Source organism: Baudoinia panamericana, assembly GCF_000338955.1.
Source record: "Baudoinia panamericana UAMH 10762 unplaced genomic scaffold BAUCOscaffold_14, whole genome shotgun sequence".
Lineage (NCBI taxonomy): Eukaryota > Fungi > Ascomycota > Dothideomycetes > Mycosphaerellales > Teratosphaeriaceae > Baudoinia > Baudoinia panamericana.
This window is the reverse complement of record NW_006911270.1, coordinates 772,852-798,464: the sequence shown is the minus strand read 5'-3', so window position 1 is coordinate 798,464 and position 25,613 is coordinate 772,852. Positions and strand designations below refer to the sequence as shown.

The following is a 25,613-nucleotide window of genomic DNA, read 5'->3' as shown; positions in this document are numbered from 1 at the left end:
CAACACCAGCAGCAGTATCAACAATACCAACACCCACAAGTACAAAGCCATCAGATCGCGGACTGGCAACGAGGCCTGGGCATAGCTTCGCAAGAAGATCCGAATAACATTCGCAATTCAACACACTCAAGCGCACATCTCGAACCTGACCACCAGCGGTTCTCACAGATGTCCGTACAGAGCACACCGCCCACGCAGCGAGCGCAACCGGTAGGACATACAACGCAGCAATCAGGACGGATTGTGAAGTGTCCTGTTTGCAGCGTCTTCGAAGGCGACGAGACGGCGGTCAGCCATCACGTTAGCATGTCACATTTTGCTTAAACGCAGGCCTCGGGAACCGTAAGATGTGAATGCATTTATGTTGGTCTTGGCCGGTGAATGTGCCTTGTACAACGGCCGCAAGTAACGACAATATGTAGGTCGCTTCATATACCCACTTTTTCTTGGAATTGAGCAGGATACCATGATAGGGCCGTCTCATTCTTCGCACTTGCAATTGTGCTTAACTTTGTTCATCAAATGTACTGTCGCGTGATAACACCTGACGCTTGCTCGGCTCAAGCGTCGCAGCCAATCGAACCTCGGCTTGACGATGCCCGCCACTGCACCTTGCGGACGGCCAGCTTACGACCTTCACAGTAGGCGTCAAATCGCACAAAATCATGTAGCTCTCTACGATTTGCTTGACAGAGCCTCACCGACGTTATGTCTGCCGCAGCTAAAGCTCGCGTTCAAGCCCTCTCCGAGCAGTTAGCTAAGCCTAGAGAGCATCCAGGCTATTTCGAAGACATCCCTAAGATACCGACGATTGCTGGCGCGTCAAACGGACCGTAAGTGTGTTCTTAGTGCTTGATTCTAGTTGCCAGGCGTTGTTGCTATTGTATCCGCGCTACCTGCAGCATGTTATCGAACGGACCACAGCCTTGTTCATCTTTACCCGACATTTGACGCTTGGCCATCATTATCACTCTTTGACATCCCATTCTGCTTCTTCACAGACGCTAACAATACTCCAGCCGCGTGAAGGACAAGGTCATCATTATCACCGGCGCCAACAGCCCTCTTGGAATCGGACGAGCTTCAGCACATCTCTTCGCCGCCAATGGCGCCAAAGCCATTTTCATTTGCGATTATAGCACCTCGAATCTGGAAACCCACAAGCGCGAGATTAACAGTCTGTATCCCGGTGTCGAGATCCAATGTCGGCAGATGGATGCTGGCGAGGAAGTGGACGTCAAGCGTGTTGTCGACGAATGCTTGAGCCTGTATGGCAGGCTCGACGTCTTCTTCGCAAATGCCGGCATCAGCGTCACGATGAAGCGAGTAATCGACAGTAACGCGGATGATTTCATGAAGGTGATGAAGACAAATGCGTTAAGGTATGCTTTTACAAGCTTTAAACCCGTTTATTTACTAACGGCCCCTTCAGCGTCTTCCTAGCCGTCAAGCACGGCGCTCGCGGCATGTTACAGACCAGTGATTCGAAGCCGTACCCAGGCGGCTCCATTGTCGGCACAGCGTCTTCAGCAGGTCTCCGCTCCAACGCCGGCGCAACGGACTACTCCGCTTCTAAAGCGGCCGTCGTTTCCATCATGCAGACATCATGCTACCAACTTGCGGGTACCGGCATCCGCTGCAACGCCATTTGTCCCGGCATCATTGAGACCGGCATGACGAGCAAGATGTACGAAGCGGCTCGAGCGCGCGGCACGGAGCGCAAGATTGGGCAGCTAAATCCGCTCATGAGGGGCGGGGTGGCTGATGAGGTTGCTAGAGTAGCGCTGTTTTTGGGTAGCGATGAGGCCAGTTATGTCAATGGGCAGGCATGGGCGGTCTGTGGTGGTCTTACTGCTGGTCATCCGTACGTGGTTGGGAAGATGGCGTGAGGTGGTGATGATACTTCGAAGGAGCTGAGCTTTGTGTTATGTACTTAGCTTATGTACCAAATGGAGTGAAGCTGCATGCTTGGCTCATAGCACGACCAACCTTGCCCTGCTCGAAACCACCCCTCTATGCCTCCACCTTGATCCCGAGGAAGCGCTCGGCATTCTTGAAGCATATCATTTGCAGCTCCTCCTCGCTCACCAACCCGCTTTTCTGAATCTCTTCGACGAACTTCAGGCCTTCCACGGGCATACTGAATGGATAGTCCACACTATACATAATCCGGTCCATTTTTGTAGATCTGATGATGCAAGCAAACGGCGCCAGCGAGAAGTAGCCACTGGTTGTTATCCATATATTCTCGTCCCATACAGTCTGCAGACCGCGCTCTAGGCCGAAGCGTGCAGATGCGCGAATGCATCTTTCAAGGGCGAAGGGCATGAACTCGCCCATGTGACCGACACAAATCTTCAGCTTTGGGTATTTGTCGAACAGACCGCTGGCGTAGAGGCGCAAAATATGCAAACCCGTCTCGCTGTGCCAACCCCAGCCCGCGATGGACATCATTAACGCTGCCTGGCTGGAGAAGTTGCCTTCATAGTGCTTCATCATGTCGTCGGAAGCGAATGTCGGGTGAAGATAGATGGGCACGTCAAGCTTCACGGCACGCGCGAAGACTGGCCAAAACTTCTCATCATCGTAGAAGGTTCCGTCTTCGAGGTGGTTGTCGATCAGTGCGCCAACGAAGCCGAGCTGTTTAACGCAACGCTCTAGCTCATCCGCGGCGGCTTCAGGGTGGGCCATGGGCAGCGTTGCGAAACCTACGAAGCGTTTCGGGTGCTTGCGGCAGGCGGCGGCCAGCTCATCGTTCGTCTCGCGGCACTCATTGGGAGGAGCCTCGACGCAGACGTGCGAGAGCACTTGAACCTGGCAGCTACCGGCGTCTATGTCCCTGAGACGCTCGTCATCCAGCGAGGCTAGCTTGGATTTTTGATGGTCAGGGAAGGCTTGGAAGTTCTTCCACGCACCTGGAATACGGCTGGAGATGAAATGCTCTTCCAGAGTGATGAGTGGTGGCACCATGGCCGCAGCTTATCTGATTTGCGTGAGGAGAGGATGTGTAGGTGGGTTGCGTCGTCGACATGCTCTCGTCTAGCTAATATACCTGCTACAAACCTCCACAACTAGCCGGTCCGGTATCCGCAGTAGAACGATATGGTTATTCAACAACGCTATGGAGCTTCACGAGCCAATGTCCACCTTGTACTAGACCCAGCATGTGGGACGTATGTAGCTACAGGACGCAGCGCGAGGAGTCCCGGGCCAATCAGATGCTGTCAGTCCAGCGTGGCTTGCATATCAAGACAAGATCGCTCATGCTTGGGCCGTTGCCAGACTTGCGGGCAATAGCACCAGAAGCTGAATGCTCGTTGCGCATGAGCTTCATCGGACTTTCGGTACGAAGGTTTGCGCTTCAGTCTCGGCCGGCTCGCTCGGGCGACGTGCCTCCGGAAGCTTGCTCGATAGGTCCGGCGTGCTCAAAGTGTTGTGTAACGCATCACGTGAGCAGAACCTGGACATAGTGAAGCTGGAGTCCGCTAGTTCAGGGTGAACATTCTCGAGATCAACGCATCAGGGTTGTGTAGGTGGTCTCGTTGGCGAAAGCCGAGATCCTGCAGGCTTGAACCGGATGTTCGACGGATGGCATTGGTGCGATCGAAACTCGTAGGTTCATCATCGGTTCCAATTCACAGTGAAGGTGCAGCACATCTATGTCTTCGGCTTGCGGATGGAAAAGCCTCGTGAACGCGTCTTCGGTGGTTGGCCAGATACGCTTCGCTCTCGCGATCTCTCCGCGCTGCTGGAGCTGCTGGAAGAAGCTGATCGTTGTCTCGTTTCGGCCAGGATGTCCTCGAGGCTTACGTTGCTGTTCGAGAACGGCGGCGGAGTGGCATCGTCGAGCATCTCCACAAACTTTGAAGGCATTGTTGCGGTTGCTTGGATTGCAGCTTATAACGTTGTGAAATGTTGTGAAGCCTAGTAAGACTCGCACGAAGGAGAGGTTGTTCCTACAAATGTTGGGAAGGCTGTCAAACCACTGATGAGCTCGGAGGAGTGCGGCACACCGCAATATCAACTCCATCGCCAACCCATGCCATGCGCCTCGACGCACGTCTCAACGACGGGCCAAACGGTTACGAAGAAAGCCTTGACCATCATCCGTCACAGTTCCTTCAGGGTCCTCGTGCCGCCGGTCACCCGGAAAAAACGTGGCGATCTGCAGGCCGCGAAGAGCCGCGTTTCGAATTGACGACGCAATTCCTCGCTGAGTGCGAAGCCAAGGACATCTCGCCCGCGCATGCCGTCTATACTTTACTTCGGATGCAGTTCGCCGTCATATTTTGAATGCTTATGGCATGGGTTCCGCGGCCACCGTCGGGCGCTCGCTCTCTCGGTTGAAGTTAAAAGTGAAAACCACATGTGAAGGGTCCAGTCTCTGCCGAAACCTTGAGCCGCTTTGAAGGTGAAGGCCGAGACAGCGAGCAAGCCAGGCAGACAGATTCTTCCCTGGTCCGCACTTACGAGAATGGTGGGCAGGCACTCAATAGCACAATGGTATAACACGACACATATGGGACGCGTCCGCTTTACAAGAGTATGCGTGGCGAGCAGTGCGGGGCCGAACTAAGTAGTCACATCCAAGCGAGAAGCCTGTAACCTCGCCTTACACTGCCATCAACCTAGGCAACCCCATAAGGCAACAATAACTTTTACGACGACCGGCGAGACGCTCGTGTCTGTCTATCCATGCGTGTGACACCTTCACCGCCAAAGCCGCCGCGATTACACCGACCCGCGAGCCTGGGGAGAGCTCATGAAAGCCACTTCTCGTAGTCTCTCGGCCGTTCATTCTTGATTCCCTGCATTTCTTCTCTGACGCCCAGCATGCTAACCCGGCCTCCTCCGACATCACCGTCCGTACCCGTTCCAAATTTCCAGCTAGCAAACAGCTCTTCAAGCTGATCAACAGTGACCTGATCGTCAACAATAAGCAGCGAAACTGCATCGTAACCTCCCGCACCCGGGACCACGCCACCAAGCACGCCCGGTATGCGTTCGCAAGCATCAAGCAGCGCAGTCTGCTCAGGAGGCTCAATAGGCACGCCACTCTTCGCTGACATCTGCCGGATGAGCGTTCGAATCGTCTGAAAGCTGGCTCTGATGGTGGCGTACGGTTCATCAGCTTGCGTCTGAGCGGCTTCTGCTGCAAGCCTGAGCTCTTCCGCGAGGGTCCTGTTCGCCGTGTCAAGGCGTGACCATAGCTCGGCTGCCTCGTCCGCCCTTTCCTTCCGCCAAGCAAGCACCTTCTTGACCATCCCGGGCGTTTGGCTACCACAGCTCACATCGCACATTACCAGCCTTAGGCCTCGAGGAACTTTGACTTCGTTTTTGAGAATTGAATGATCCCAAGCACCAACCGTTCCAACCTCGTTAACGATCTCCCGCAGCTGAGTCCCGAAGTGCGGCTGGCCAGGCTCGACATGGCTCGAAAGTAGACAGGGTGAGAATCGGCGGTACAAACAGCTCCCGTATACCGCACTCGCGACGTCGAAACCGGAGCCGACCTTGCCCTGGGCAGCGCAATGTGCGGCTTGTGCGAGGTTATGGAGTCTGCGCTTTCCATCCTCACTTTCCAGATCGAAGGTGCTTGAGGGTAGGTAGTACGTCAGTAGAGCAGCCGTGAACGCTGTCACCAGTGCCGCCGAGGAGCCTAGTCCGGTCTTATGGGCTTTGGAGATAGGAACGCCGAAGTTGTGGAAACGCGACGCTGAACTGGTACCATTGCTCAGTGCATGTGGGGTTGAGTAGTAATCATTGTCCGCAAGGATTGTGATCGAGGCAGGCGAGATCTGAGGACTTGATGCACTGGCGATGTAGCTAAGTGCGTAGCCGAGCGCTGTCTCGATGAAGGCGTTACGATTGAGATTTAGCTCTGCGTTGCTGTATGAGCATGGCTGGAGTAAGTATGTAGGTCTGGATTTCGATGATCGCTAAAATGCGTACTATAATTCAGGCTTGCGAGGTGGGCGACATTAAAGAGAATATCAACGACTCACACCCTCAGTTGCACGACCTGGATGCCACCATGCTGCTCGGTGAGCCGATACCCGTACTCCCATACCGCGTCCGCGAATTGCGGGCTCTGCACTACAATTTCGTTCAATGTCACGCCGCTGCTCGTCTCAATTGGTTGTATCGTGACATGAATGCGAGCATCTAGACCAAACACCAAGCCTGTGTAGTCTCGATCAAGCACCAAATAGCCACCAGCCAACAGCACCTTACCCGGCGCAGAGACAGCTACGGCTGTATCATGAACCATTGGACGCTGCCTCGGCCGAAAGCCAAGTAAGCAATGCTGTGTCTAGAAGGCGGTGGAAAAGGTATCTGTTGATCTGTTCCGGGGTTTACAAAGCGTATGCGCCGTGTAGACTCCGGTGCCTGAAAATCGCTCGAGGCGCAGATGGACAGCTGACCAGTCAACGGAACCTCGAACCGTTCTGACCCGTAGAACACGGGAGGGCCGTTTGATGGTTGTCGCTAACAGGAGAGTCTTAGCCTATAAGCTCGTTGCGATGATGGGCCCTCTACTTCGCTCACGGTCGTCCATGACTGCGAAAGACGCACGAGTGACGATACAGCTTTATTTGGCTTGCAATTTGGCAGTAGCAACGGGCTTGCAGTCCGGCGTGAGCTTCTCCTGGACTTTGCCTTCGCCACGGAAATTCCGACTAGCGGCCCGGATCTTGCTGCGTTGCATCCGAAACTATGCCGCTTGTGGCGCCGTGCGAAAAAATTACGGGTTAGAGACGCGAGGGAGCTGGAAGCACTTCGCTTTCGCGATCAGTCAGACGGTCATACATTCGTTAGCCTGCAAAGGCCACTCCTATTCCAGCGTCACGTCCATTCCGGCCATCTTGCCTGCAGCTCCCTTATCAGATTCTCCATCGCACGCAGCATTGGGTTGGGTTGGAACTTCGAGTCACCGAACAGGTTTACCACCAACAACCATACCAAATTCCCACACACATCAGGCACTGGCCCCCATTACATCAAGTCGCGCGTTCTTGACGGCTTGAGGCCTGTCAATGAACCTGCAGTCTCGCTACTACCTCAGATTCCCCGTACGTAGTCCCTCCTAGCCGAGTATCTCGACTTACGCGACACTCACATCTGATCCGTAATAGTCTCACCCTTCCCGCCTGAAGGGTTCATCAATCACCTGAATGCCTTACGTGAAAGCTGTACCTCTATCGCGTATTGCAGGTCAAGCTCTCAAATCGTTCACCCACGGCTACGCGCAAACCGTCGTTGCCGCATCCCAGTCATCCTACGCCGCCCAGAACCCTATTGGCGCCGGACCGCTATCAGACGCTCTTGCTGGCAGGTTTCGCAAGGCAGAGAAGTCACGTGTTCAGAATGTCGCGCATCATGCGGCAGACGGCGCCAGGCCGGCGAGTACGGTTGGCACGAACGTGCCGAGACCGGAGACCAGCCATCACGATGGCGGGTTAGAGAAATACTTCGATGCATGGCAGAAACATCAGCGAAATGGTACGAAGGAGTGGCAGCAGTTCCAATTCGCGCGCAGACTTGAATGGCAGCCGCCAAGTACCGTCCCGCTGCAAGGGCACGATATTGCAGTCGCCGAGGCGCCGGTCCACCCGCAGGAAGTCGAGCAGCTTGCAGCGCCAAGTCTCAAGCGTTCCTATACCACGAGTGCGCTGGACAACTTCAGCAAGGCCTTTATTAATGACGAGGCCGCGGAGGCAGATGCGCTTGAGCAGGTCAACATTGCGATCGCGGAAGAGATTCAGCGCTCGAGAGATGATGCAGAGGGTGGTCTAGTCCTCAAGTCGAATTCCGCGTCATCCGTTTCGCAGGAGCAGACTTCGGCGACCGAGGAGCACACGGTCTCGACCCCTGCGACTCTCTATACATCTACCGACAGTTTCTCCTCCGCCGAGGCCGACTTCTACAGCAGCGAGATCCTGGAGCTCTCCGCAAAGAAGGAGTATGAGCGTGTTCCTGCCGCCTTCCAGGCGATGCTGCGTGCTGGCGTGCAGCAGCCTAAGCCAGCAACCTATCATGCTTTGCTCACGTCCGTTGTCGAGCTCACGCAAGGCAAGCACCAGAAAGTGCCTAAGGCGCTTGAGGTGTACTCGGACATGCTTCGCCGGAAGGTGACGCCACACGTCGAGAGCTTCAATCTACTAATCAGTCTGCTGGCTAGGCGGGCATCCGAAGCACTTGCGCTTCGTCAAGGTTTAGAAGATCGCTTGGTTAGGTACGGTGGGCTTGAGGAGCCGGGCAAGTTCATGTTCAGGTCCGCGCAGTCGGAACACCGCATGCTTGTCGAAGACTCCTCACTTTCCATCGCGTTAAAGCTCTTCGATCGCGCGACTAGGCTTGGCTTCGCTGATCTGTCAAGCGGATCGTACACGGCCCTCATCATCGCGTGTGCCGAGCAAGGCCGCGTCGATGACATGAAGCACATTTACCAACACTCGAAGGATCAGGACGTTGAGCCGACATCCAGTATCTACCCATCAATGATCGCTGCATATGGCCTGGAAAGCGATCTGAAGAGTGCTGTGGAGATCTACGACGAGTACAAGCAACTTGCGGTCGAGCACAACGCCGGACTCATTGAAATCGCTCGGCTTGACAACGAAGTCTACGCCGCACTGGTCAAGGCCTACGGCTCAGCAGACAGGCTGAAAGGCGGCCTCAAGTTTCTCGCCGGCGTTCAGGCTACCACACCTTCCGAGTCCGAGTTGCTAGAGCTGCGGGAGACCGTGGCGCTGCAAGCTTTGCTTCCACTCGCGCTGAAGGATGGAACGCTTCGGAACGCTATTGACTTGACTAACTCGCTTACTGGACGAGCATTGTCTTCGTCTCTGGCCGTTGTCGTAGCTACAGCTGCGGACAGAAACATGCTCGAGACCAGTCAGAAGGCCTTTGATGCATTGGCTAGGGTCACACAGGACCTGGCGGTGCCGGCCACCGCTATGCTCGCAATGCACATTCGTAATGCCAATGCTGAAGGCGGGGAGCCCTACTGGCGGATCTTGGAGTCGGCGCCCGCACAGCCGTCTTTCATCGAGCCGAGTACCATGCGCACCGTGGCGCTGATTGGCCTTGGCGAGGCTGAGCGCGGTCTCCGACAAGCACGCCGGATGTTTGCTCGAGTTCGCGACCAGCAACCGGAGACTGCTATGGCGGAGGCTGTTGAGCAGATCGACGAGGCCTTGGAACTGATCGGCAACTTCCTGCTGAAGAACCAGGCTACCACGCAACCCCAGGCCAGCGCAGAGCTGCTAAGGATGATGGTGGAGAATGGCGGTCTAACCATGTCCGTTGCCGAGCATGTCATGGCTCGCTTGAGTGTTGATCAGATCGCGAGGCTCCCGCCAGCAGATTTGGAGCTCATGCTACGCATCCAAGGCGACATGATCATTCACAAAGCTGGAGCAGATATTGCCGGTCCAGCACGCTTTGGTTGCATGCTCGAAGCACTCACCTCTCGCTCCATCAGGCCCGCTACTGAGACAGAAAACGCCATTGAGAAGACACTGGTAAACATTGCTCGCCCGGAACTTTCAAGGCTATGGACCAGCTACCGCTACCCGCAGACTCCGGTTACCTTCACGCCGGTGCCGTTTACCCCTGTGCTGCCGTACCAGGCTCCGGCAGCACCCTTCGTGCAACCGGCCATGGAAGACACGTACGACCCATATGCGGCGCGAACGGACGTCAAGGGTTCGACTGCGATCAATGACCTTCTCGAGCGCTCCCAAGGCCGCCGTATGAGCGAAGCGCTTACCAAGTTCAGAAACATGCGCCGTGTGGGTCGGGTACCCAGAATGTTCACCTACGGCAAGTTGATCGAGGCTGCAGCGAAGGAGAACAACCTCAATCTGGCCCATGACATATTGGAGATGGCGAAGCAGGACGTTGCTTTCGACGCACGATACCGTGTTGTACGCTTCGGCTGGCAACAGATTCTGGATCACATGATTGCTGGATGTCTTACAGTCGGTCGGCGGGACTTGGCGGCCCGCTACCACCAGGACTTGGTTGAGCTGGGCATGGCGCCATCCGCAAACACCTTCGGCCTCTACATTACGACGCTGAAAGAGAACACCAAGACCTTTGACGAGGCATCTGAAGCGGTCAAGATCTTCCTTCGCGCCAAGACTGAGGGCGTGGAGCCGTCCTCCTTCCTCTATAACGCCTTGATTGGCAAGCTTGGAAAAGCCCGACGCATTGACGACTGCCTCTTCTACTTTGCTGAAATGCGCAACCTTGGCATCCGCCCGACGAGTGTCACCTACGGCACCATCGTCAATGCCCTCTGCCGTGTCAGCGACGACAAGTTTGCGGAAGAGATCTTCGAGGAGATGGAGACCCAGGCTAACTATAAGCCGAGACCGGCACCATACCACAGCTTGATGCAATTCTTCCTTACCACCAAGCGTGATAGGGGCAAAGTCCTTGCCTACTATGAGCGGATGAGAACTACGAACATCGAACCAACAATTCATACGTACAAGCTGCTTATCGACACTTACGCGACACTGGAGCCGGTCAACCTGCACGCTGCCGAAGTTGTGTTGACGGATATGCAGGCCTCAGGGATTACGCCGGAGGCAGTGCACTATTCTTCGCTCATCCATGCGAAGGGCTGTGTGTTGCACGACTTGACTGCCGCTCGCATTCTCTTCGACACCGTCATAAAAGAGAACAAGGTTCGATTGCAGCCCTGCTTGTACCAGGCCATGTTCGAATCCATGAATGCGAACCACGCCGTCTCCGCGTCGGAGTACGAGAATCTGCTTTCGGACATGGCGAAGAGAGGTGTGGAGTATACGCCTTACATCGCCAACGCCTTGATCCACGGCTGGACGCTGGAGAAAGACCTACGCCGGGCAAAGGAAGCTTTTGACAGAGTGCATGTGGGCAAGAGAGAGCCGAGTACGTACGAGGCTATGGTTAGGGCGCATTTGACGGCTGAGGACCGGGAAGGTGCGAAGAAAGTCGTGCGCGAAGCGCTGGGAAGAGGCTATCCCAGTGCGGTGGCGGGCAAGATCGCGGATTTGGTTCGGTGACGATATCAGTGCGATTGAGAGTTTGCTGCATTGCGGAAGGCGTTTGATTTGCATTTGGAGGACATGGGTCAACGGCCACATTGCAACTTAGCGTAGGTGTTCAGGCGTACTTGATGCGGATGCCGCGAAGAACAACACGCTGGCTGGTGCACTGGGATGGCATTCGCGAGCGGCTTAATGTATGATTAGGATACCCGACCATCTCCACTTTGACTGGATCTAGAATGCTAGATCTGGGTAGGTAGCTTCTTTGCTAAATGCGAAGGCAAGTTAATACCAAGATGCTTTCATTGTCAGCCCCCGATTCTAGTCTATGTGTCGCTTACTCAAGCCATTTGCTGCTGCCGTAAGTGTTGCGGACGGCCCTGTGCCATCGACCGCAGTCATGGATCTCTAAGCTACCTACTAGGCAACCAGTCGAGGATTCGCAGTTGATGGTATGGACAGTCTCGCACCGCCGGCAAGACGGGCCGTGAGCAGCTGCGGAGGTCAGATCTTCCACCTCACCTCGTTGCAAACCTTCCCCTCTTCACCATGCATTGCATGCATCAAGCTCGCTTCTGAAAGCACAACAACTTGGTTGCGTGATCATGCGGACGACGTTGGACAGACAGGAGTCCTGATTTGCCAACGTTCTGCCACAATGGCGAGCGAAGCCTTCGAAGCGCGGGCGACCTAGCGTCTCGCATGTCTAGATGTCGCGCCCAGGTGGTATCCTTCCTCAACGACAGCCCCGGCGAGATCATCGGAGCAGGGAGCGAGTGATCTCATACGGGAGGTAGGCCCGTAATGCGGTTGTTTCCCGCAACGTACTGCAGGAACAGCATCGCCATGAATGCTTGATGACAGCGTGGCCTGCCATGCCTCTGGTTCTAGCAAGGATCTTGCTGACCTGCGTGGTTTAGTGGTAACGACCATGAAGTCACACCCTGCACTATCACAAGCGGAAGTGACACTGAAGGATAAGTATGCACGTCCAGCCTCCTCCTCCCATTACTTCCTTAGTCCGCATCTCTCTCACTTCGAACGGAAGATGGCATCCGTCATGGCGTTCAGCACGGCTGCTGCTTTGCTCTTCGCAGCGCTTGCATCTGCTCATGATTACAATATGACCCAGTGGCCCTCATGGACCACCACAAACGGCCCGCTTACGAGCCATGTGGCGGCTTCCAGCGGTAGTATGAGTACTTTCACGACCATCGCCAGCCTGTCGATGCCTTCCGGTGCTCCTTCCACGACTCCAGGCAGCGCTGCAACGAGTATACTAACGAGCACTTTGGCCTCCCTACTCAGCAGCTCTGGGAGCCCGGGTTCTTCGTTCATAAGCTTGGCCGGCGCTTCTACGAGCTCCATCTCCTCTTCGAGGGTGTCAACGGGTACAACAAACATGTCTGCAAGTGCAACAAGCGGATCGGTACGCCAACCTAGCGGCTCCGCAGGGTCTCAGAGCTCAATTCCCGCAATCACTGAAAGTACGCTATACTCTACGACAAGCTTCAACTTCTCAGCCGGGACAAGCACGTATTTGCCACTCACGGACTTCTCGAACGAGCAACTTGCCTTTCTGTGGGATCAAGTCGGCCCCCGTCAGACCGCAGCGATCACCACAACGGTCTCGCCTACTCCTGAGCCCTCGGTCTTCCCCAAACCCGGCAATTTACACGGTCTTGTTCCGGCATATCTTCAAGAAGTCGCAGACGCCAAGCTCCTCGATGACTTTCTCTGGGGTGTGGCTTCCGCAGCCTTCCAAGTCGAGGGCGCAGTCGATGCCGAAGGCAAAGGGCCGTCAGTGTGGGATCTGCTACCGCACCGCTGGGCGAACTCGATCGCGGACAACACGACTGGAGACATCACTGCCAACAATTACTACCTCTATAAGCAGGACAATGCGCGTCTGAAGGCTCTTGGTATCCAATCATATAGCTTCAGCATCGGCTGGGCCCGCATCTTCCCATTCGGCAGAGGGCCAGTAAATGCACAGGGTGTCACTCACTATGACGACCTATTTGCCAACCTCATGGACAACGACATAAAGGCAGTAGTCACCCTGTTTCATTGGGACACTCCGCTTGCCCTCTTCAATAGCTATGGGGCATGGACGAGCGAGGACATCGTCGAAGACTACTTCAACTACGCAAAGTACGTCATTACCCGCTACGATAAGTATGTCACGGCCTGGTAAGTACCCTTCCGAGTCTCGCATACTGCAGTTAGATGCTCATACACCCGAAAGGTACACTTTCAACGAACCACAGTACTGTAACTGGCGCTTCTCCACCTACCCATACGGCACAATCTTGCCTGATTATAATGGCATCGGCGTGGGAGGTGGTTTACGCGCTCGCTTCTTGTGTGGTCACTACACGCTGCTGGCGCACGCCACGGTCTATAAGTGGTACAAAGAGGTGTTCGGCGGCACTAAGCCCATGACTCACAAGACTTCTGCCAACTACATCTTGCCCAACAGTTCTTCCGCAGCTGACGCCGAAGCCGTGACCCGCCAGTACGACTTCGATATCGGCTGGTTCGGCGGTATGTGGACCAATGGCGACTACCCAGCTTCACTCAAGTCTACGCTGGGCGACCTTCTCCCCACTTTAACCGCGGATCAAATGGCCCTTATCAAAGGCTCGGGAGACTTCTACGCTCTTGATGGCTACACCGCAAACTATGCCGCCGCGCCTCCCAATGGTATCGCCGCCTGTGCCGCGAACAGGTCCGATCCGAACTTTCCAGAGTGTTCCATCACGTCGCCGCTGCAGCCGGACGGCTTTCCAGAGGGCCCAAACGCGGACGCTGGCGCATCATGGCTATGGAGCACACCACAGGCTATTCGGCCCTTCTTAAGCTTCATCACGAAAGACTATTTTCCGACAGTCCCGTCCATCGTAGTGTCAGAGTTTGGCTTCGCAGACCCGTGTGAAGCGTCTTTCAACAGCCCTTCGCAGATCTTGTGGGACCTTCGCCGCGCAGATTATATCCAAAGCTACCTTGACAACATCCTTGCTGCTCGGGTGCTTGACGGTGTCAACGTGACCGGCGCCTTCGCTTGGGCTATCTACGACAATTACGAGTGGAATAGTGGCTTGGGTACTAGGTTCGGCCTGCAGTATAACAACATGACAAGCCAAGAGCGCTACCCCAAGGCTAGCATGTTCCAATTCCTGAACTGGTTTCAGACACACGGCACGCTCGGCAGTGGTGCTGCGAACATCACTGCTCCCGTTGGGAAGGTGAAAAGGGAGTCGGCGTTTGGACAGCTGTAGGCGCGGAAAAAGGTACAATATCTAGTGAGTCGAAGGAGGTCGGTAGCATCGTGGAGCCAGATTGAAGTGAGATCCTTGATCGTATGGACGATGATTGCAGTATGTTTAGTGCGAAATACCTCACGGCAGCAATGTGTTCATTTAGACCTACAAGTCCAGATGTCGGTGAGATCTACAGGCAGCAATCGGCATCACGATCACGTGCGAGTCTATTAGCGCTCTAAACGTGAATCGCATGACTCGTGAGCTTGAATGATTTGGAATCGACACCCTGCCAAGTGGAGCGCGGCAACCGGGATCGACTAGTGGTGAGACTGGCGGACCGCACTTGCAGCGACGTACAGTACTTACGAAACGTACAGCAGGAGTCGGTAACTTGTCCATCATTATCAGATGTGGATATCGCCAATCATGTGGTCATATCTATGCAGTCCAGATGCCTGATGATGCCTCGCGACAACCCCGAGCAGCCGGATTGAAGGCTCTCATAGCGTCCCAGCAGCAGACTTAGCTGCAGACAGCTTGCTACGATCCGAGGCGTAACGTTTGTCTACTGACTAAATCCGATTACAGGGTCCTCAGATCCAGAACAATCCTTTGCACGTAGTCTACTTCTTGTGCACCCTGGGCAAGCTTAACTATGAGCAGCATGTGGATGGCGTCGAAAGTGAGGCTTCGGATCACCCTGTGTGTAGCTGCAAGAAGGGTAAATGCATTACGCAAGGAGCTGTTAGATTGCCTGCCCCTCCGCACTTTCCGGGTTGAGGATCTGCCGCAATCAGTAGGATTGAACCTGCATTTCAACGGCTAATTGCTCTCTTCTCTTCTTAGCCTTTCGATTGGCTGCTGTTGTACAATATCAAATCCATCATTGCTGGGGCTAAAGCGGAGGCGGCAGACTACTCGCAAATCATTGAAACCGGGCCTTTCGGGTGGTCTGGCCCGCTCCATGCTGGCGGTGCTTGTTATGCCGACCTCGTCAGTGAGGCTCCACCGTCCGCCTAGTGTTTCTGCCTCGACAGGTCAGACTTCGTTTCTGTCCCAAAGCATGTTCAAGATCGATCCATGCCCTGCAACTGGCCTTTGCATATCGTAGCGACTTTTCATGGTTCGGATCACGACATGCCGCTGGACGTAGCAAAATGAAGGTTCCCAGACTTTGACTCGGTTTCTTCGATGAACATGAGCTTTGGTGCGCTGCTGCGCTGAAGAGTTTCGATGGATACAACATGGCTGAGAATATCCTGATTTGTCTTGAGGCGCTGCTGCAAGAAGTGCCAATGTGGATTGCGGATTTGGACAGCATCCTGCAGCAGTCTAAAGCCAAACAGACGGAGCTGCTTATTGAACGTCAACCAGTGGTTACCTCATCCGAAGAGCGGTCGACAAGCAAGCACTCTCGATCTTCATCTCTGCGGTCTCGGCGAAGTCAGCAGAGAGTTGCGAAGCAGACTGCTGAGGAGCAAACGCAGGGTGTAGCACCGTTGCTCAGACCACAGCTACCGCATCTCACGGACTCAGATGCTTTGCGACTCTCGCAACGGAAGAGGAAGACAGCATCAGTACTCTCGGACCATTACTCCTCTCCAACGAAGTACCGGTCCAGAGGAATGGTAGTGGTTTATTACGACGGAGACACTCAGAAGCGGTTCGAAGCACTGGTGCGGGCCATCAGTGTACGGCGCAATGCTATAAGGAAGGAAGGCATGGGCCCCAAAGGCAACACCTGGTCGTGGGTCGGATCGAGCAGCAGCGGCACAAGCAGCAATGGCGAAAAGGACATAGACGCTGAGCTCTCGCGGATCGCGTACGACTCTCCAGTCCGCAAAGAAAGGCTTGCCGACGGCAAAGGTGACGGCAGCAAGATGCTCGACAAAATCGGTGTCCACTTGGAGAAGGCTCAGATGCTGTGCGAGCGAGCTGCCCATCAGGTCTTACGTGATGGCGACTGTGCTTTTGAGCTCAATCAGGCCAAAGAACACTTCGCCGGTGCCGTGGGCGTCGCTGAACAGGGACTGTTGAAAGTCAAGAAGACGACAGCCATCCCTGACGGGGATGCTGGGGAGCGAAAGGATGAAGCGCCACTCAAAGTACGAGCGAAGGATGAGAAGAGAGGTCAAGATCCTGCCATCGTTGTTACCTCCACTGCGTTCGAGACTCCGCCGCCACTGCCGGTAGAGATTCGCCTCGAGTCAGAGTCAGATCTTGAAGTGGACGACAGTGAAGGCGAGGCTGACTTTGCTGTGGATACAACGCAACTTGGGAGGTATCAAATGAGAAGCACGGGTTTGATGGCACATTGAACATCGCCTCGGGCTCTGAATGTTTTATTTTGCGTTCAAGCGTAGCTATGGGTAAGCGCGGCGTCTGGGCAGATTTTAGGAAGGTACGCTCGTCATGTCGCACGCATGCGTTGGCTTACAATCTCTTCGCACAAACTGCGAGTAATGGCGCATGCGAAGACGAAGCTGAGCAGGACGCTGTCCAAGCTACCACTCGTTAACTTGTCTATCGCTAGGCAACTCACTCCCTGCCATTACACTCTGGCACTATGGCAAGCAATGTCACGTTCCCACGCGTAACTCAGCGCGCTTTAGGTAACCTTCCGCCCTCCGCATTGTCCGCTCACGTCACTTCTCCTGCCATCATTGCATATCGTACAATCCCGGGCCTTTGAGGATGTTTGCGAATAACATGCAGCACTGATCAAGATGCCGCAAACCACCGGACTGAAGCCACGCGTGGAGTACATCGAGATCGACACAGAGGACAGGCCTATGGAAGGAACGCCGCGTTCAAAGGGCGTCCTTCGAGATCTAGATCCGAACTCGATCCTGCCGACTCCTAGCACGCAGAAGGCCACTGAAGTCGCATGTAGAACGATAGACGATTCGCCGCCCGCTGCGCAGCACTTAACACGCGCTGTCAGGAACGGTCGGTCAGCGGCCAACTATGACCAAAAGTACCATCCGATGGATGAGGTTACCAGACCGCTGCGCACCGCCAAACGGTATGGACGATCTGTGTTAGTACCACATAACAAAGCCGAGACAAGCGAGAGCGAATCTCCGGACCTCGATGTCAGCGACTCAGATTCCGACGGCAGTACCGAGAGTCAGCCAATCTCTCTCTCGACGCAGCCGCAACCGGATCCTAAGGCGACACGGCGTTCCGCACGTAGCGAAGCGAGGAAGTCTGTAGTCTACAATACCAAGGTACATCCACAGGACTATGCCCTGCCAGATCGTCGCCACAAAGTGTTAGCTTTAGCCAAGGCGAAGCGCAAGGCTGATCAACCGGACCACGAAGACGAGCAAGCCGTGCATGTGAAAGCAAGACGGTGCTCGCCAAGTGCCGGCAGCTCAGTCTTTGTTGAAAGCATGGGCCTTGGCAACCTGGACGACGCTGCATTCAGAGGTTTGCGAGCCGGAGACGGTTCCCTACCTGACGACAAGGACGAACACAATGCCGCAACGGACATCGCTGAACTCGAAGCTGAGACAATGCAGTCACAGCAACCACCTCGAGTGATCTTGACTGATCACGATGATGAAGATTGTTACCTAGGCTTATTCAACGTAGGCGCCAGATTATTAACGTATGATACCACTGACGTTGGTCCTTACGACGGCATTTCCGAGACTACATGCATTCTAGCAGCGGCCCCTACGTCTGCCGCAGTGGCTCCGGATGCCCGTGCGCCCAGTATCGGTCACGGAGAGGTCAAGCAGGCACTAATCAGGCGCAAGTCGATGGCGAGGAATGTTCGCTGTGCGAAGTCGATACGCCCGCCGCCCTTCGTCGCACCTCCCTTGAGCTGTGAAGGCACTACTGCCGTCTTGCAATCGACAAGTGGATTACGAGGCAGCACCGCAGCGGTCCCGAATACCGCAGTCATGAAGTCGGCGGCCGCTGTAAATTCGAGTGCTCCACCACTGGTTCCTTATGGGAGCCTAGATCCTTCTGCAACGGACATTAAAACTCAGAGCCATCCAGAAGATGCCGTGGATAGCTATCCCCCCTATATCCAATAACAGGCTGGCATATCTACGGAAAGTTTGCCGCCGACACAGGCAGGCGGAGCTAGCAGCTTCACTACATGAGGGTGACGCAGAACAGTGAAGGAGCAGCTCAATTGATCCGATCGACGAAAGCTGTTGAAGTGGGATGATAAGCGATTGCGCTGTGACATGCATTCCTATGCAGCTACAACAGCAGCTCATTTTCGTAACGCTGCTATTAGAACGTTGTTCGCGCAAGCCAATAGCAAGCGTGATTACCAGTGAGTTAGCATCACCGTAGCGATCTTTGCTCTCCGCGAGGCTGCCTTTGCTGCTATACAATCCTCGGTCCCCTCGGTTTCGCCAAGAGGTATGTATTTCACGCTACGAAGAAAAAGGCAGTTACAGGCGAGTTGGGACGCAATATATTCGGTTTTGCTCCCCTTTCACCTTCGTCGACTACACTCGGCTCACTAGATCAGTTCCATGTCTGCATACTCGTGCAATTTTCAACGCACTGCCACGTGTCGTTCTGCCACGCCAGCAGTGATAGGAAGCACAGCAGTAGTTGGCATGCATAGATTACGTCGATGCTTCGCCCAGTCATGCTATGTGTCAGTGGGCCTAGCAATCCCAATCGCGCTGATCCGCGACGTGGGGCAGGCTCTGGGCCGAATGATCGATTTATGAAGGCCAAGTAGGGTCGTCTCTTGTCTACTTCCCTATTCCTTTGTGGTCTTGTACAATCGTCGAATCAGTCGAACCAAGGGTTAACTGTCTACATTGTCCTCCAAGCAGTACTACGACCAGAACGCAGATCGACTCCAATCTTCACAACTCCGCTTGCGGTCCAGACATATCAAGAGTATTGATGTCGGGTCGCATCCAATACCATAACATTCTCCCAGCAGGCCGAGCATTCATCCCGCTGAGTAGTAGTCATTGCAATAATACGCAATTATGGAAACATCGATCGCCGCTGCTGCCGCCGTCTCCATCGAGCGAATGGAGCCAGCCATAAGTGATCACACTGCTCCAGGTACTTTCAAACGGTTTGACTCTGTCATGGGAGACGGCGCAGTAGCGGCCAGCGGCGTCCGGGTGCTCGGCCTGCACGAATGGAGGGAGGCTGCAGTTACCTTGGCTGAAGCGTTCGCCGAAGACCATACATGCGAATACGTAAGACTCACAACGCAGAGCGTTTCGGTTAGCGCATCCGGTGTCTGATACGCTGTTGATAGTTTCTCAATACTCCAGATACCGTGCACTGGACTAAAGAACAGAAATGGTAGCCCTTAGGTTGAATGCAGTGTAAAGTCATGAGCTAACATCGGCAGGGTACGTCTCTCCATATACAGCCACAATACCCGCATCTGTTGCTTGACCTGAGTGCTGCAATGTGGTCTTCATGCGGAGAACATCGGGACTCGAAGTCTCGAATCCATATCAAGCGCTCTCCGTCAGTGAGCGAAATGCTGATGTGTCGTTGACCACAGGAGGTCCATTTGAGCATGATGCAGTATATCGTGTACGCGCACCTTTTGAGTGGGCTGGTGGTGTCTGCAGGTCCCGACTATGTCTGTGTCGCTCTATGGTGAGTCTCCAGTCTGATGGGAGCATGTGTTTCCACATCGACATGGCTAATCGATGCGAAGGATGCCACCTGGAAAGAACATGGACGACGTGGCAACAATCCTTCGGAGCGGTATGTGGCGCCTGAACTTCCAGCTTTCTAGAGAGGGCAAGAAGCGCTTCTTCACCGAGTTCCTACCCTTGCTGCACGACACCAAAGCCCAGGTCTTGGCCGAGCGCGACGACGAAAGCTGGTACCTCGTCTACATCGGTACCAAGCCATCTGGCCGTGGGAAAGGCTATGCCCGCGCCGTGATCGACTATGTCACGAGTATGGCGGATGCGGAGGGTCGCGCTTGCTATCTAGAGAGCAGGTATGGACGCTAAGCTTGCGATGGTTGTCAAGCGTGCGGGACTGACTCTGTTGGCTTTCAGTCATCCGGTGAATCGCATCATATACGGCAAGCTCGGGTTTGTGTTCAAGAAGAACATCTACCTGCAACGCGCTCACGAGCACGTTGAGCTTGACATCATGGTCCGAGAGCCGACGCATGAGAAGGCCAAAGCCGCGTTAGGACTGGCCAAAATCTGAATCGTTGTGGGAACCGAGGAGAAGATGTAGTCGGTCGGGACTATACAGAATGCAAAACGGAAGAGAACCAGATTGTCATCAGGGTCGTGTATGCGACGAAAGTAACCTTTCTTTTCAGCATCGCATAGTGGAAAGTCTAGATACAGCCACGCAGCTACAGACACCGCCCTCCTGCAGCAAACGTGCCAAGCAAGCAGTGACTCCATGCACATACACCCAATGCTTCCCACCAACGCCAAACCAAAGGTGACAACTGCTTTTTTCACGACCAGACATCCTGCAGCACAGTCAGTAACTCGTGCGGAACCAAGCGAACAACAGTGGATACACACCTCTTGGTAGAGGTTGCTCGTCCGCATCTGCTTCACAATGCTCTCTGCCTTCTCCTTCGGAATACCTCTTTGCTCCGATATAATTTGTGCCAGCACCTCGTTGACCTCACGTGCCATGTTTGCGGCATCACCGCAGACGTAGAAGTAACCCTTCTGCTCAAGCAGCTTGTTGACCTCCTCAGCCTTTTCCTTGAGGCGGTGCTGCACGTAAACCTTGTTTGGTCCTTCTCGCGAGAAGGCGGTGACGAGCTCAAACTTGTCGCCCATATCTTCCGCGTATTGCTGCGATCAATGTCAGCTTCAACGCCCTTTGCTGCAGCGAAGGTTTGCCAGACGTACCTTCCATTCGTCTGCGTACAAGAAATCATCACGCGAGTTGCGGCAACCGAAGAACAAGATTGTCTTGCCCACGTTCTCACCGTTCTTAGCCTGCTGTGCCCGTTCCTGCACGAAACCACGGAACGGGGCAACGCCGGTACCAGGACCCACCATTATGACAGGTCTTGATGGGTCTGACGGAAGCTTGAAGTTGGAGTGCCGGACGTGGACCGGAACGTGGATGCCATCGTACTTGTTGCGTGGACCGCCGATCGCGTAGTCCAGGCCATGAGGATCCGGGTGGGGATCACCGTGTTGCTTCTGCTTCAGAGCAAGCAGGTAGTTGGTCGTGACGCCCTTTACGACATGCGGTGCACCCACGGCCTCGAGCGATTCGACAACGGCAGTGATGGAGATCTTCTTATCCTGGACTAGCGAGCTGGAGGAGATGGAGTAGTATCGTGGTTGGATCTTGTTCAGAGATTCGATGAAAAGTGTAAATGGGATCTTCGTCCACTTCTCGCCATTACCCATTGCCTCGAGGAACTGCGCAATGTTGTAGTTCTTGGATGCGGCATGCTCGTGAAAGTAGTCCTTGTCGCTGCCAATCTTGGTGATTTCGGCTTTGATGGTCTCGTTCGGCGCAAACTGGGCAAGAGACGACACGAATTGGCGAGAAAGGCCAGCACAAATCTCGAGGTGGTACCGCACCACAGTGTCATATGTGGTTGGAGATGGGAAGGGTACCTTTGCAGTGGCGTCCAGGCCTTTTACAGCAATGACCATATGCCGCTTGTCGGTCAACCCAAGAATGTTCAGGAACCGATCGACCTCCTTGCCGGCATTCGTAGGCCAGATGGCGATGTGATCGCCGGTGGTGTACGACAGGTTTGAGCCAGAAACGTCAATCTCCATATGCAAGCAGTTGCGTGTCTTGTCATTGAAAAGCTCCTTCGACTCTGCAATGGGCGCAATATATGGGTTATGCGCATTGTACGGACCTTTGGAGTGACCTTCCAAGTGGTTCTTGTTCGGCTCGCCCAGGTACACAAGGTCGTCATCCGCGCTCATATCTGGCTTCTCCGTGACCTCATATACCGGCTCGTAGACTGCTTCGCGCTCCTCAAGGTTCATCGCCGAGCTCAATGCAGCCCACATCGGTTCCTTCCAGGCCAGGAAATCTTCTTCCATTGTGCCAGCGCCATCGTCACCCTCCCCAGCGTCTCCGATGCGTTTAGCGCCAAGGCGGTCCATGAACTTCGTGAGGTTGCGAACCATGGAGTTATAGTGCTCGTACGTGTTGTTACCTAGACCGAATGCGACATATTGTAGGCCCCCCAGCGCCTTCTCCTCAATCCCACCCTTCTCGCTGAACGACACATCCTCGCTACTGATGAATTCGTAGAACTCCACGGCGTTGTCTGTCGGCTCACCCTCGCCGTACGTGGCAAGGACGAAGAAGGCCACCTTGTCCTCGGGGAATTGATCGAGATTGTCGTAGTCGTAATCCTCTAAGTCCGCCGTCATCGTCTTTAGGCCGAAGCGAGACGAACCTTCCTTTGCCAGCCGAGATGCATAGTCCTCGGCAGTGCCCGTCTGCGATCCATAGAAGATGACACAGTTCTTGCCGGACTCGTCCATCTTCTCGAGGATGTTCCTGCTCTTGCCCGCCTTGCCGACAGTGCCGTTTGCAAGCGAGGTGGCATAGGGATCCTTCTGAACAGCCCAGTATTTACCCTTGGTGAAGTAGGCGAGCGTGCCCAACAGTAGCACCACCAGGACGAGGATGTCCATCGTATCTAGTTGGGCCATCTTCGCGGAGCGGCCTCACCAATGGCTGAGATGTTGACTCTGTTTGACGCAAGCGAAGTAAACAGCCTACCAGCTTATGGAGGCCTAGAAGCTTTTTATTTAGGGTCCTGGCACTGATCGATGCGGCTGACTCGGGCGCTGATCTGATTGACGGTCCTATACGGCTTGAGCGGCTTCAAGAGTGAGGGTGGTTGTCGAAGAGTGATTCTGCTCAATCGCAAACAGACGAAAGTCAGCAACTGTACAACGCTGCCATCTGGATCAATGCCGAAATCTGTCCGTTCGGGTGGCGTGGGGGGGCTTAGTGCATGTGAAGCTGGCGAACTCTCCACCTGCGCGGCTCCCAACGATGCGACTGCCGATGCGTTTTGTGTGTATAAGGAGAAGTCGGACATCCGGATGAGGGCGTTCCGAAGACGATAGGTAATGCGGCACCGTTTGCTATATACAGTACGCTTTTCATCCCTATACGCTGAACCTTACACTTGGCCAGTCAATGCTTGTAAAGTCGATCACCGCTGCTCCACAGACGTCCGAGTCGAGTCGTACCAGCGCGGAACGCTGCGCGGCCGAAAGCTCTCCGCCAACGCCCATCACCGATTTCGGTCTCGTTGAGCGGCAAGCATGGCGATTCTGGTACATCGTGTAACGGTAACACGCCGCCGATGTTCGCTACACATCTCGGTCACGGGAATAGAAACGTTCGACATATCCGATTGCGGACAATATGGGGTTGCAGTAAGACTTGATCATTCTACGCTTTCGCTTCCGCCACTGTAGCCTCCCTATTGACGCTCGTACCGCTGCTCACTATGCCGGTATCGTCATGCCTTGCACGCTCCTCTGCCATTCCATGTGTGATCTCGCTCTTCGGCATGAAGGCAGCCCAATCTGCCTCACCTATCTGCTCATCGAAGAATTGATCAAGGTCAAGTCCTCTCATTTCGGCCTCTTCGCTCACGCGGAGTTGCATTCCAGGGATGTATTTCAGGATGAGGAGCAATATGCAGCTCATGACGAAGCTATAAGCTGATATGGCAGTGATCTCAGCGAACTGCTTGCCGACTTGCACCCCATTGTTGTTCCAGCCTCCCGGAGCGAGCGTGGCGCCGTCCAGGGCCGAGATGGCTTGATCGGCGAAGATGCCAGTCAGGAAGCTGCCAATCATGCCGCCCACCCCGTGGAGCTTGAAGACGTAGAGGCCCTCATCGATACGCAGCCAGTCATTTAGGTCTTGCAGGCAGGCACAGACAACGGCAGTAAGGAAGCCGATAAGCGCGGCAGGCCAGCAGGAAACGTAACCTGCAGCGGGAGTGATGCCAACGAGACCGGCAATGGCACCTTCGCATGCGCCGACAACGCTGAAGCGTCCGCCTGTGCGAATGTAGTCGACGAGTACCCAGCCGATGGCACCCGTGCTGGCGGCGGTGTTGGTGTTGAAAGCAGCATACATCGCGCGGACGGTTGCGTTAAGCGCAGAGCCTCCATTGAAGCCGAACCATCCTAGAGCGTTTATCAGTACATACCGCTCGCTTCCTACGAGAGACAGCAGATGTGCTTACCGAACCAGATTAGGATAGTACCTAGGAACACGAGCGTCGTGTTGTGAGGCTTGGCGTGACTCTTCTCGCCCACATGCTTTCTTTTTCCCAGTACGAAAGCATACGCAAGTGCTGCCCATCCAGATGCAACGTGCACAGGCCCACCCCCGGCGAAGTCGAGAGATGGTAGTTGGTAGAGCCAACCGTTTGAGTTCCACGTCCAGCAAGCAATCGGACAGTATACGATCGTAGCCCAGAAGAAGCCAAAAACCAGAGACGGCACGATTCTGCCTCGCTCAAACGAGCCACCGACCACAATCTGTACTGTACATGCGCAGAAAAGCATCTGATACAAGCAGAAGACTATCTCCGGGATGTACGGGCTGCCTGGGCTCGGGGCAGCTTGCACCTTCATCATTCCGAAGTTCGCAAGGTCGCCAATGAACGGTCCTGCGGTACGAGAGTAGGCCAGACTGTAACCCCAGAACATCCATTGGAAAGTCGTAACGGCTGCGACCATCAGACTTTGGAACAGCAGAGACAGACTGCTTTTGCGGCGCGCAAGACCACCGTAGAGCAGACCGATGCCGGGAATGATGAGCCAGACAATGAAGCCTGCAAATTGAGAACTGAAGCGTTAGCGGTGTCGTAAACAGTAGGCAAGGCTTGTGCTCTTTAGATACGTACCGCAGAAAACAAGATAGACGTAGTGAAATTCGAAGCCAGCATATTGCGCGTTGACGTCGACTTCGGCGTTGCGACTGTTTCCTCCCCAAGGGTGAGCTGCGTCGAATGCCGGCTATCTCGTACGTTAGTCGAACCTCATTTAAAAGCCCGAGTCAGAATACTGGACCTACAGTAGTTGCCATCGTGAATGTCACGCCCAGTAGAAGGGTTGTACACCGAGAGCGAGAGACGGGGAGCAAGGGAAGCAAGAGCAAATGGAACACCTACCGCCTCCTTCACTATTTAGAGGTCCAGGTATCTTGGCTGTTGAACCCATACCCACCAAACTGGTGGCCGCCACGGCCACGCGATGGTCATGTTGGCGGCGGACAGTGCTACCAAGCTTAGCAAGATAGGGTCGTCGACCGGTATCTCTAATTCGCTGGGCGATGC

General features: G+C 54.6%; 11 protein-coding genes across 11 annotated transcripts; 7 read left to right on the top strand and 4 right to left on the bottom strand.

Moving 5' to 3' along the window:
* The first annotated feature begins 404 nt into the window (after nt 1-404).
* Nucleotides 405-1,951, top strand: BAUCODRAFT_309345 (uncharacterized protein). The gene is made up of 4 exons (XM_007683078.1): nt 405-418; nt 643-833; nt 1,020-1,382; nt 1,433-1,951. The coding sequence occupies exons 2-4, from the start codon at nt 709-711 to the stop codon at nt 1,887-1,889; spliced, it is 945 nt and encodes a 314-aa protein (XP_007681268.1). The 5' UTR covers nt 405-418; nt 643-708; the 3' UTR covers nt 1,890-1,951.
* Nucleotides 1,952-2,013: 62 nt separating this feature from the next.
* Nucleotides 2,014-2,970, bottom strand: BAUCODRAFT_116964 (uncharacterized protein; the record flags this gene model as incomplete). The annotated part of the gene is made up of 1 exon (XM_007683077.1): nt 2,014-2,970. The coding sequence occupies one exon, from the start codon at nt 2,968-2,970 to the stop codon at nt 2,014-2,016; it is 957 nt and encodes a 318-aa protein (XP_007681267.1).
* A 97-nt stretch (nt 2,971-3,067) lies between these two features.
* Nucleotides 3,068-3,491, top strand: BAUCODRAFT_308950 (uncharacterized protein). The gene has a single exon (XM_007683076.1). The coding sequence runs from the start codon at nt 3,165-3,167 to the stop codon at nt 3,468-3,470; it is 306 nt and encodes a 101-aa protein (XP_007681266.1). The 5' UTR covers nt 3,068-3,164; the 3' UTR covers nt 3,471-3,491.
* A 1,269-nt stretch (nt 3,492-4,760) lies between these two features.
* BAUCODRAFT_134639 (uncharacterized protein) lies at nt 4,761-6,609 on the bottom strand (the record flags this gene model as incomplete). Its single annotated transcript, XM_007683075.1, has 2 exons — nt 6,008-6,609; nt 4,761-5,903 (listed from the first exon to the last, which is right to left on the bottom strand). The coding sequence occupies exons 1-2, from the start codon at nt 6,269-6,271 to the stop codon at nt 4,761-4,763; spliced, it is 1,407 nt and encodes a 468-aa protein (XP_007681265.1). The 5' UTR covers nt 6,272-6,609.
* Nucleotides 6,610-6,692: 83 nt separating this feature from the next.
* On the top strand, nt 6,693-11,356 carry BAUCODRAFT_309149 (uncharacterized protein). The gene is made up of 3 exons (XM_007683074.1): nt 6,693-7,073; nt 7,137-10,622; nt 10,725-11,356. Exons 2-3 carry the CDS (start codon nt 7,176-7,178, stop codon nt 11,058-11,060), a joined length of 3,783 nt encoding a protein of 1,260 aa, XP_007681264.1. The 5' UTR covers nt 6,693-7,073; nt 7,137-7,175; the 3' UTR covers nt 11,061-11,356.
* Nucleotides 11,357-12,447: 1,091 nt separating this feature from the next.
* On the top strand, nt 12,448-14,326 carry BAUCODRAFT_78941 (glycoside hydrolase family 1 protein; the record flags this gene model as incomplete). The annotated part of the gene is made up of 2 exons (XM_007682828.1): nt 12,448-13,238; nt 13,294-14,326. 2 exons carry the CDS (start codon nt 12,448-12,450, stop codon nt 14,324-14,326), a joined length of 1,824 nt encoding a protein of 607 aa, XP_007681018.1.
* A 1,020-nt stretch (nt 14,327-15,346) lies between these two features.
* BAUCODRAFT_308930 (uncharacterized protein) lies at nt 15,347-16,915 on the top strand. The gene is made up of 2 exons (XM_007683073.1): nt 15,347-16,680; nt 16,845-16,915. The coding sequence occupies exon 1, from the start codon at nt 15,556-15,558 to the stop codon at nt 16,627-16,629; it is 1,074 nt and encodes a 357-aa protein (XP_007681263.1). The 5' UTR covers nt 15,347-15,555; the 3' UTR covers nt 16,630-16,680; nt 16,845-16,915.
* A 122-nt stretch (nt 16,916-17,037) lies between these two features.
* Nucleotides 17,038-18,360, top strand: BAUCODRAFT_152234 (uncharacterized protein; the record flags this gene model as incomplete). Its single annotated transcript, XM_007683072.1, has 1 exon — nt 17,038-18,360. One exon carries the CDS (start codon nt 17,038-17,040, stop codon nt 18,358-18,360), a length of 1,323 nt encoding a protein of 440 aa, XP_007681262.1.
* Nucleotides 18,361-19,392: 1,032 nt separating this feature from the next.
* On the top strand, nt 19,393-20,491 carry BAUCODRAFT_79349 (uncharacterized protein; the record flags this gene model as incomplete). The annotated part of the gene is made up of 6 exons (XM_007682853.1): nt 19,393-19,506; nt 19,569-19,615; nt 19,665; nt 19,824-19,921; nt 19,983-20,273; nt 20,335-20,491. 6 exons carry the CDS (start codon nt 19,393-19,395, stop codon nt 20,489-20,491), a joined length of 708 nt encoding a protein of 235 aa, XP_007681043.1.
* Nucleotides 20,492-20,753: 262 nt separating this feature from the next.
* On the bottom strand, nt 20,754-22,953 carry BAUCODRAFT_28100 (uncharacterized protein; the record flags this gene model as incomplete). The annotated part of the gene is made up of 3 exons (XM_007682669.1): nt 20,754-20,768; nt 20,824-21,105; nt 21,163-22,953. The coding sequence occupies 3 exons, from the start codon at nt 22,951-22,953 to the stop codon at nt 20,754-20,756; spliced, it is 2,088 nt and encodes a 695-aa protein (XP_007680859.1).
* Nucleotides 22,954-23,707: 754 nt separating this feature from the next.
* Nucleotides 23,708-25,363, bottom strand: BAUCODRAFT_152231 (uncharacterized protein; the record flags this gene model as incomplete). The annotated part of the gene is made up of 4 exons (XM_007683071.1): nt 23,708-24,456; nt 24,516-25,109; nt 25,182-25,293; nt 25,352-25,363. The coding sequence occupies 4 exons, from the start codon at nt 25,361-25,363 to the stop codon at nt 23,708-23,710; spliced, it is 1,467 nt and encodes a 488-aa protein (XP_007681261.1).
* Between the last annotated feature and the right edge of the window lie 250 nt (nt 25,364-25,613).

Coding starts and splice junctions, on each gene's coding strand:
- BAUCODRAFT_309345 (XM_007683078.1), top strand. CDS start 709: ATGTCTGCCGCAGCTAAAGCTCGCGTTCAAGCCCTCTCCGAGCAGTTA. Junction 834..1,019: donor GCTGGCGCGTCAAACGGACC/GTAAGTGTGTTC, acceptor ACAATACTCCAG/CCGCGTGAAGGACAAGGTCA. Junction 1,383..1,432: donor ATGAAGACAAATGCGTTAAG/GTATGCTTTTAC, acceptor CGGCCCCTTCAG/CGTCTTCCTAGCCGTCAAGC.
- BAUCODRAFT_308950 (XM_007683076.1), top strand. CDS start 3,165: ATGTGGGACGTATGTAGCTACAGGACGCAGCGCGAGGAGTCCCGGGCC.
- BAUCODRAFT_309149 (XM_007683074.1), top strand. CDS start 7,176: ATGCCTTACGTGAAAGCTGTACCTCTATCGCGTATTGCAGGTCAAGCT. Junction 10,623..10,724: donor CAGTGCACTATTCTTCGCTC/ATCCATGCGAAG, acceptor CCCTGCTTGTAC/CAGGCCATGTTCGAATCCAT.
- BAUCODRAFT_308930 (XM_007683073.1), top strand. CDS start 15,556: ATGGCTGAGAATATCCTGATTTGTCTTGAGGCGCTGCTGCAAGAAGTG.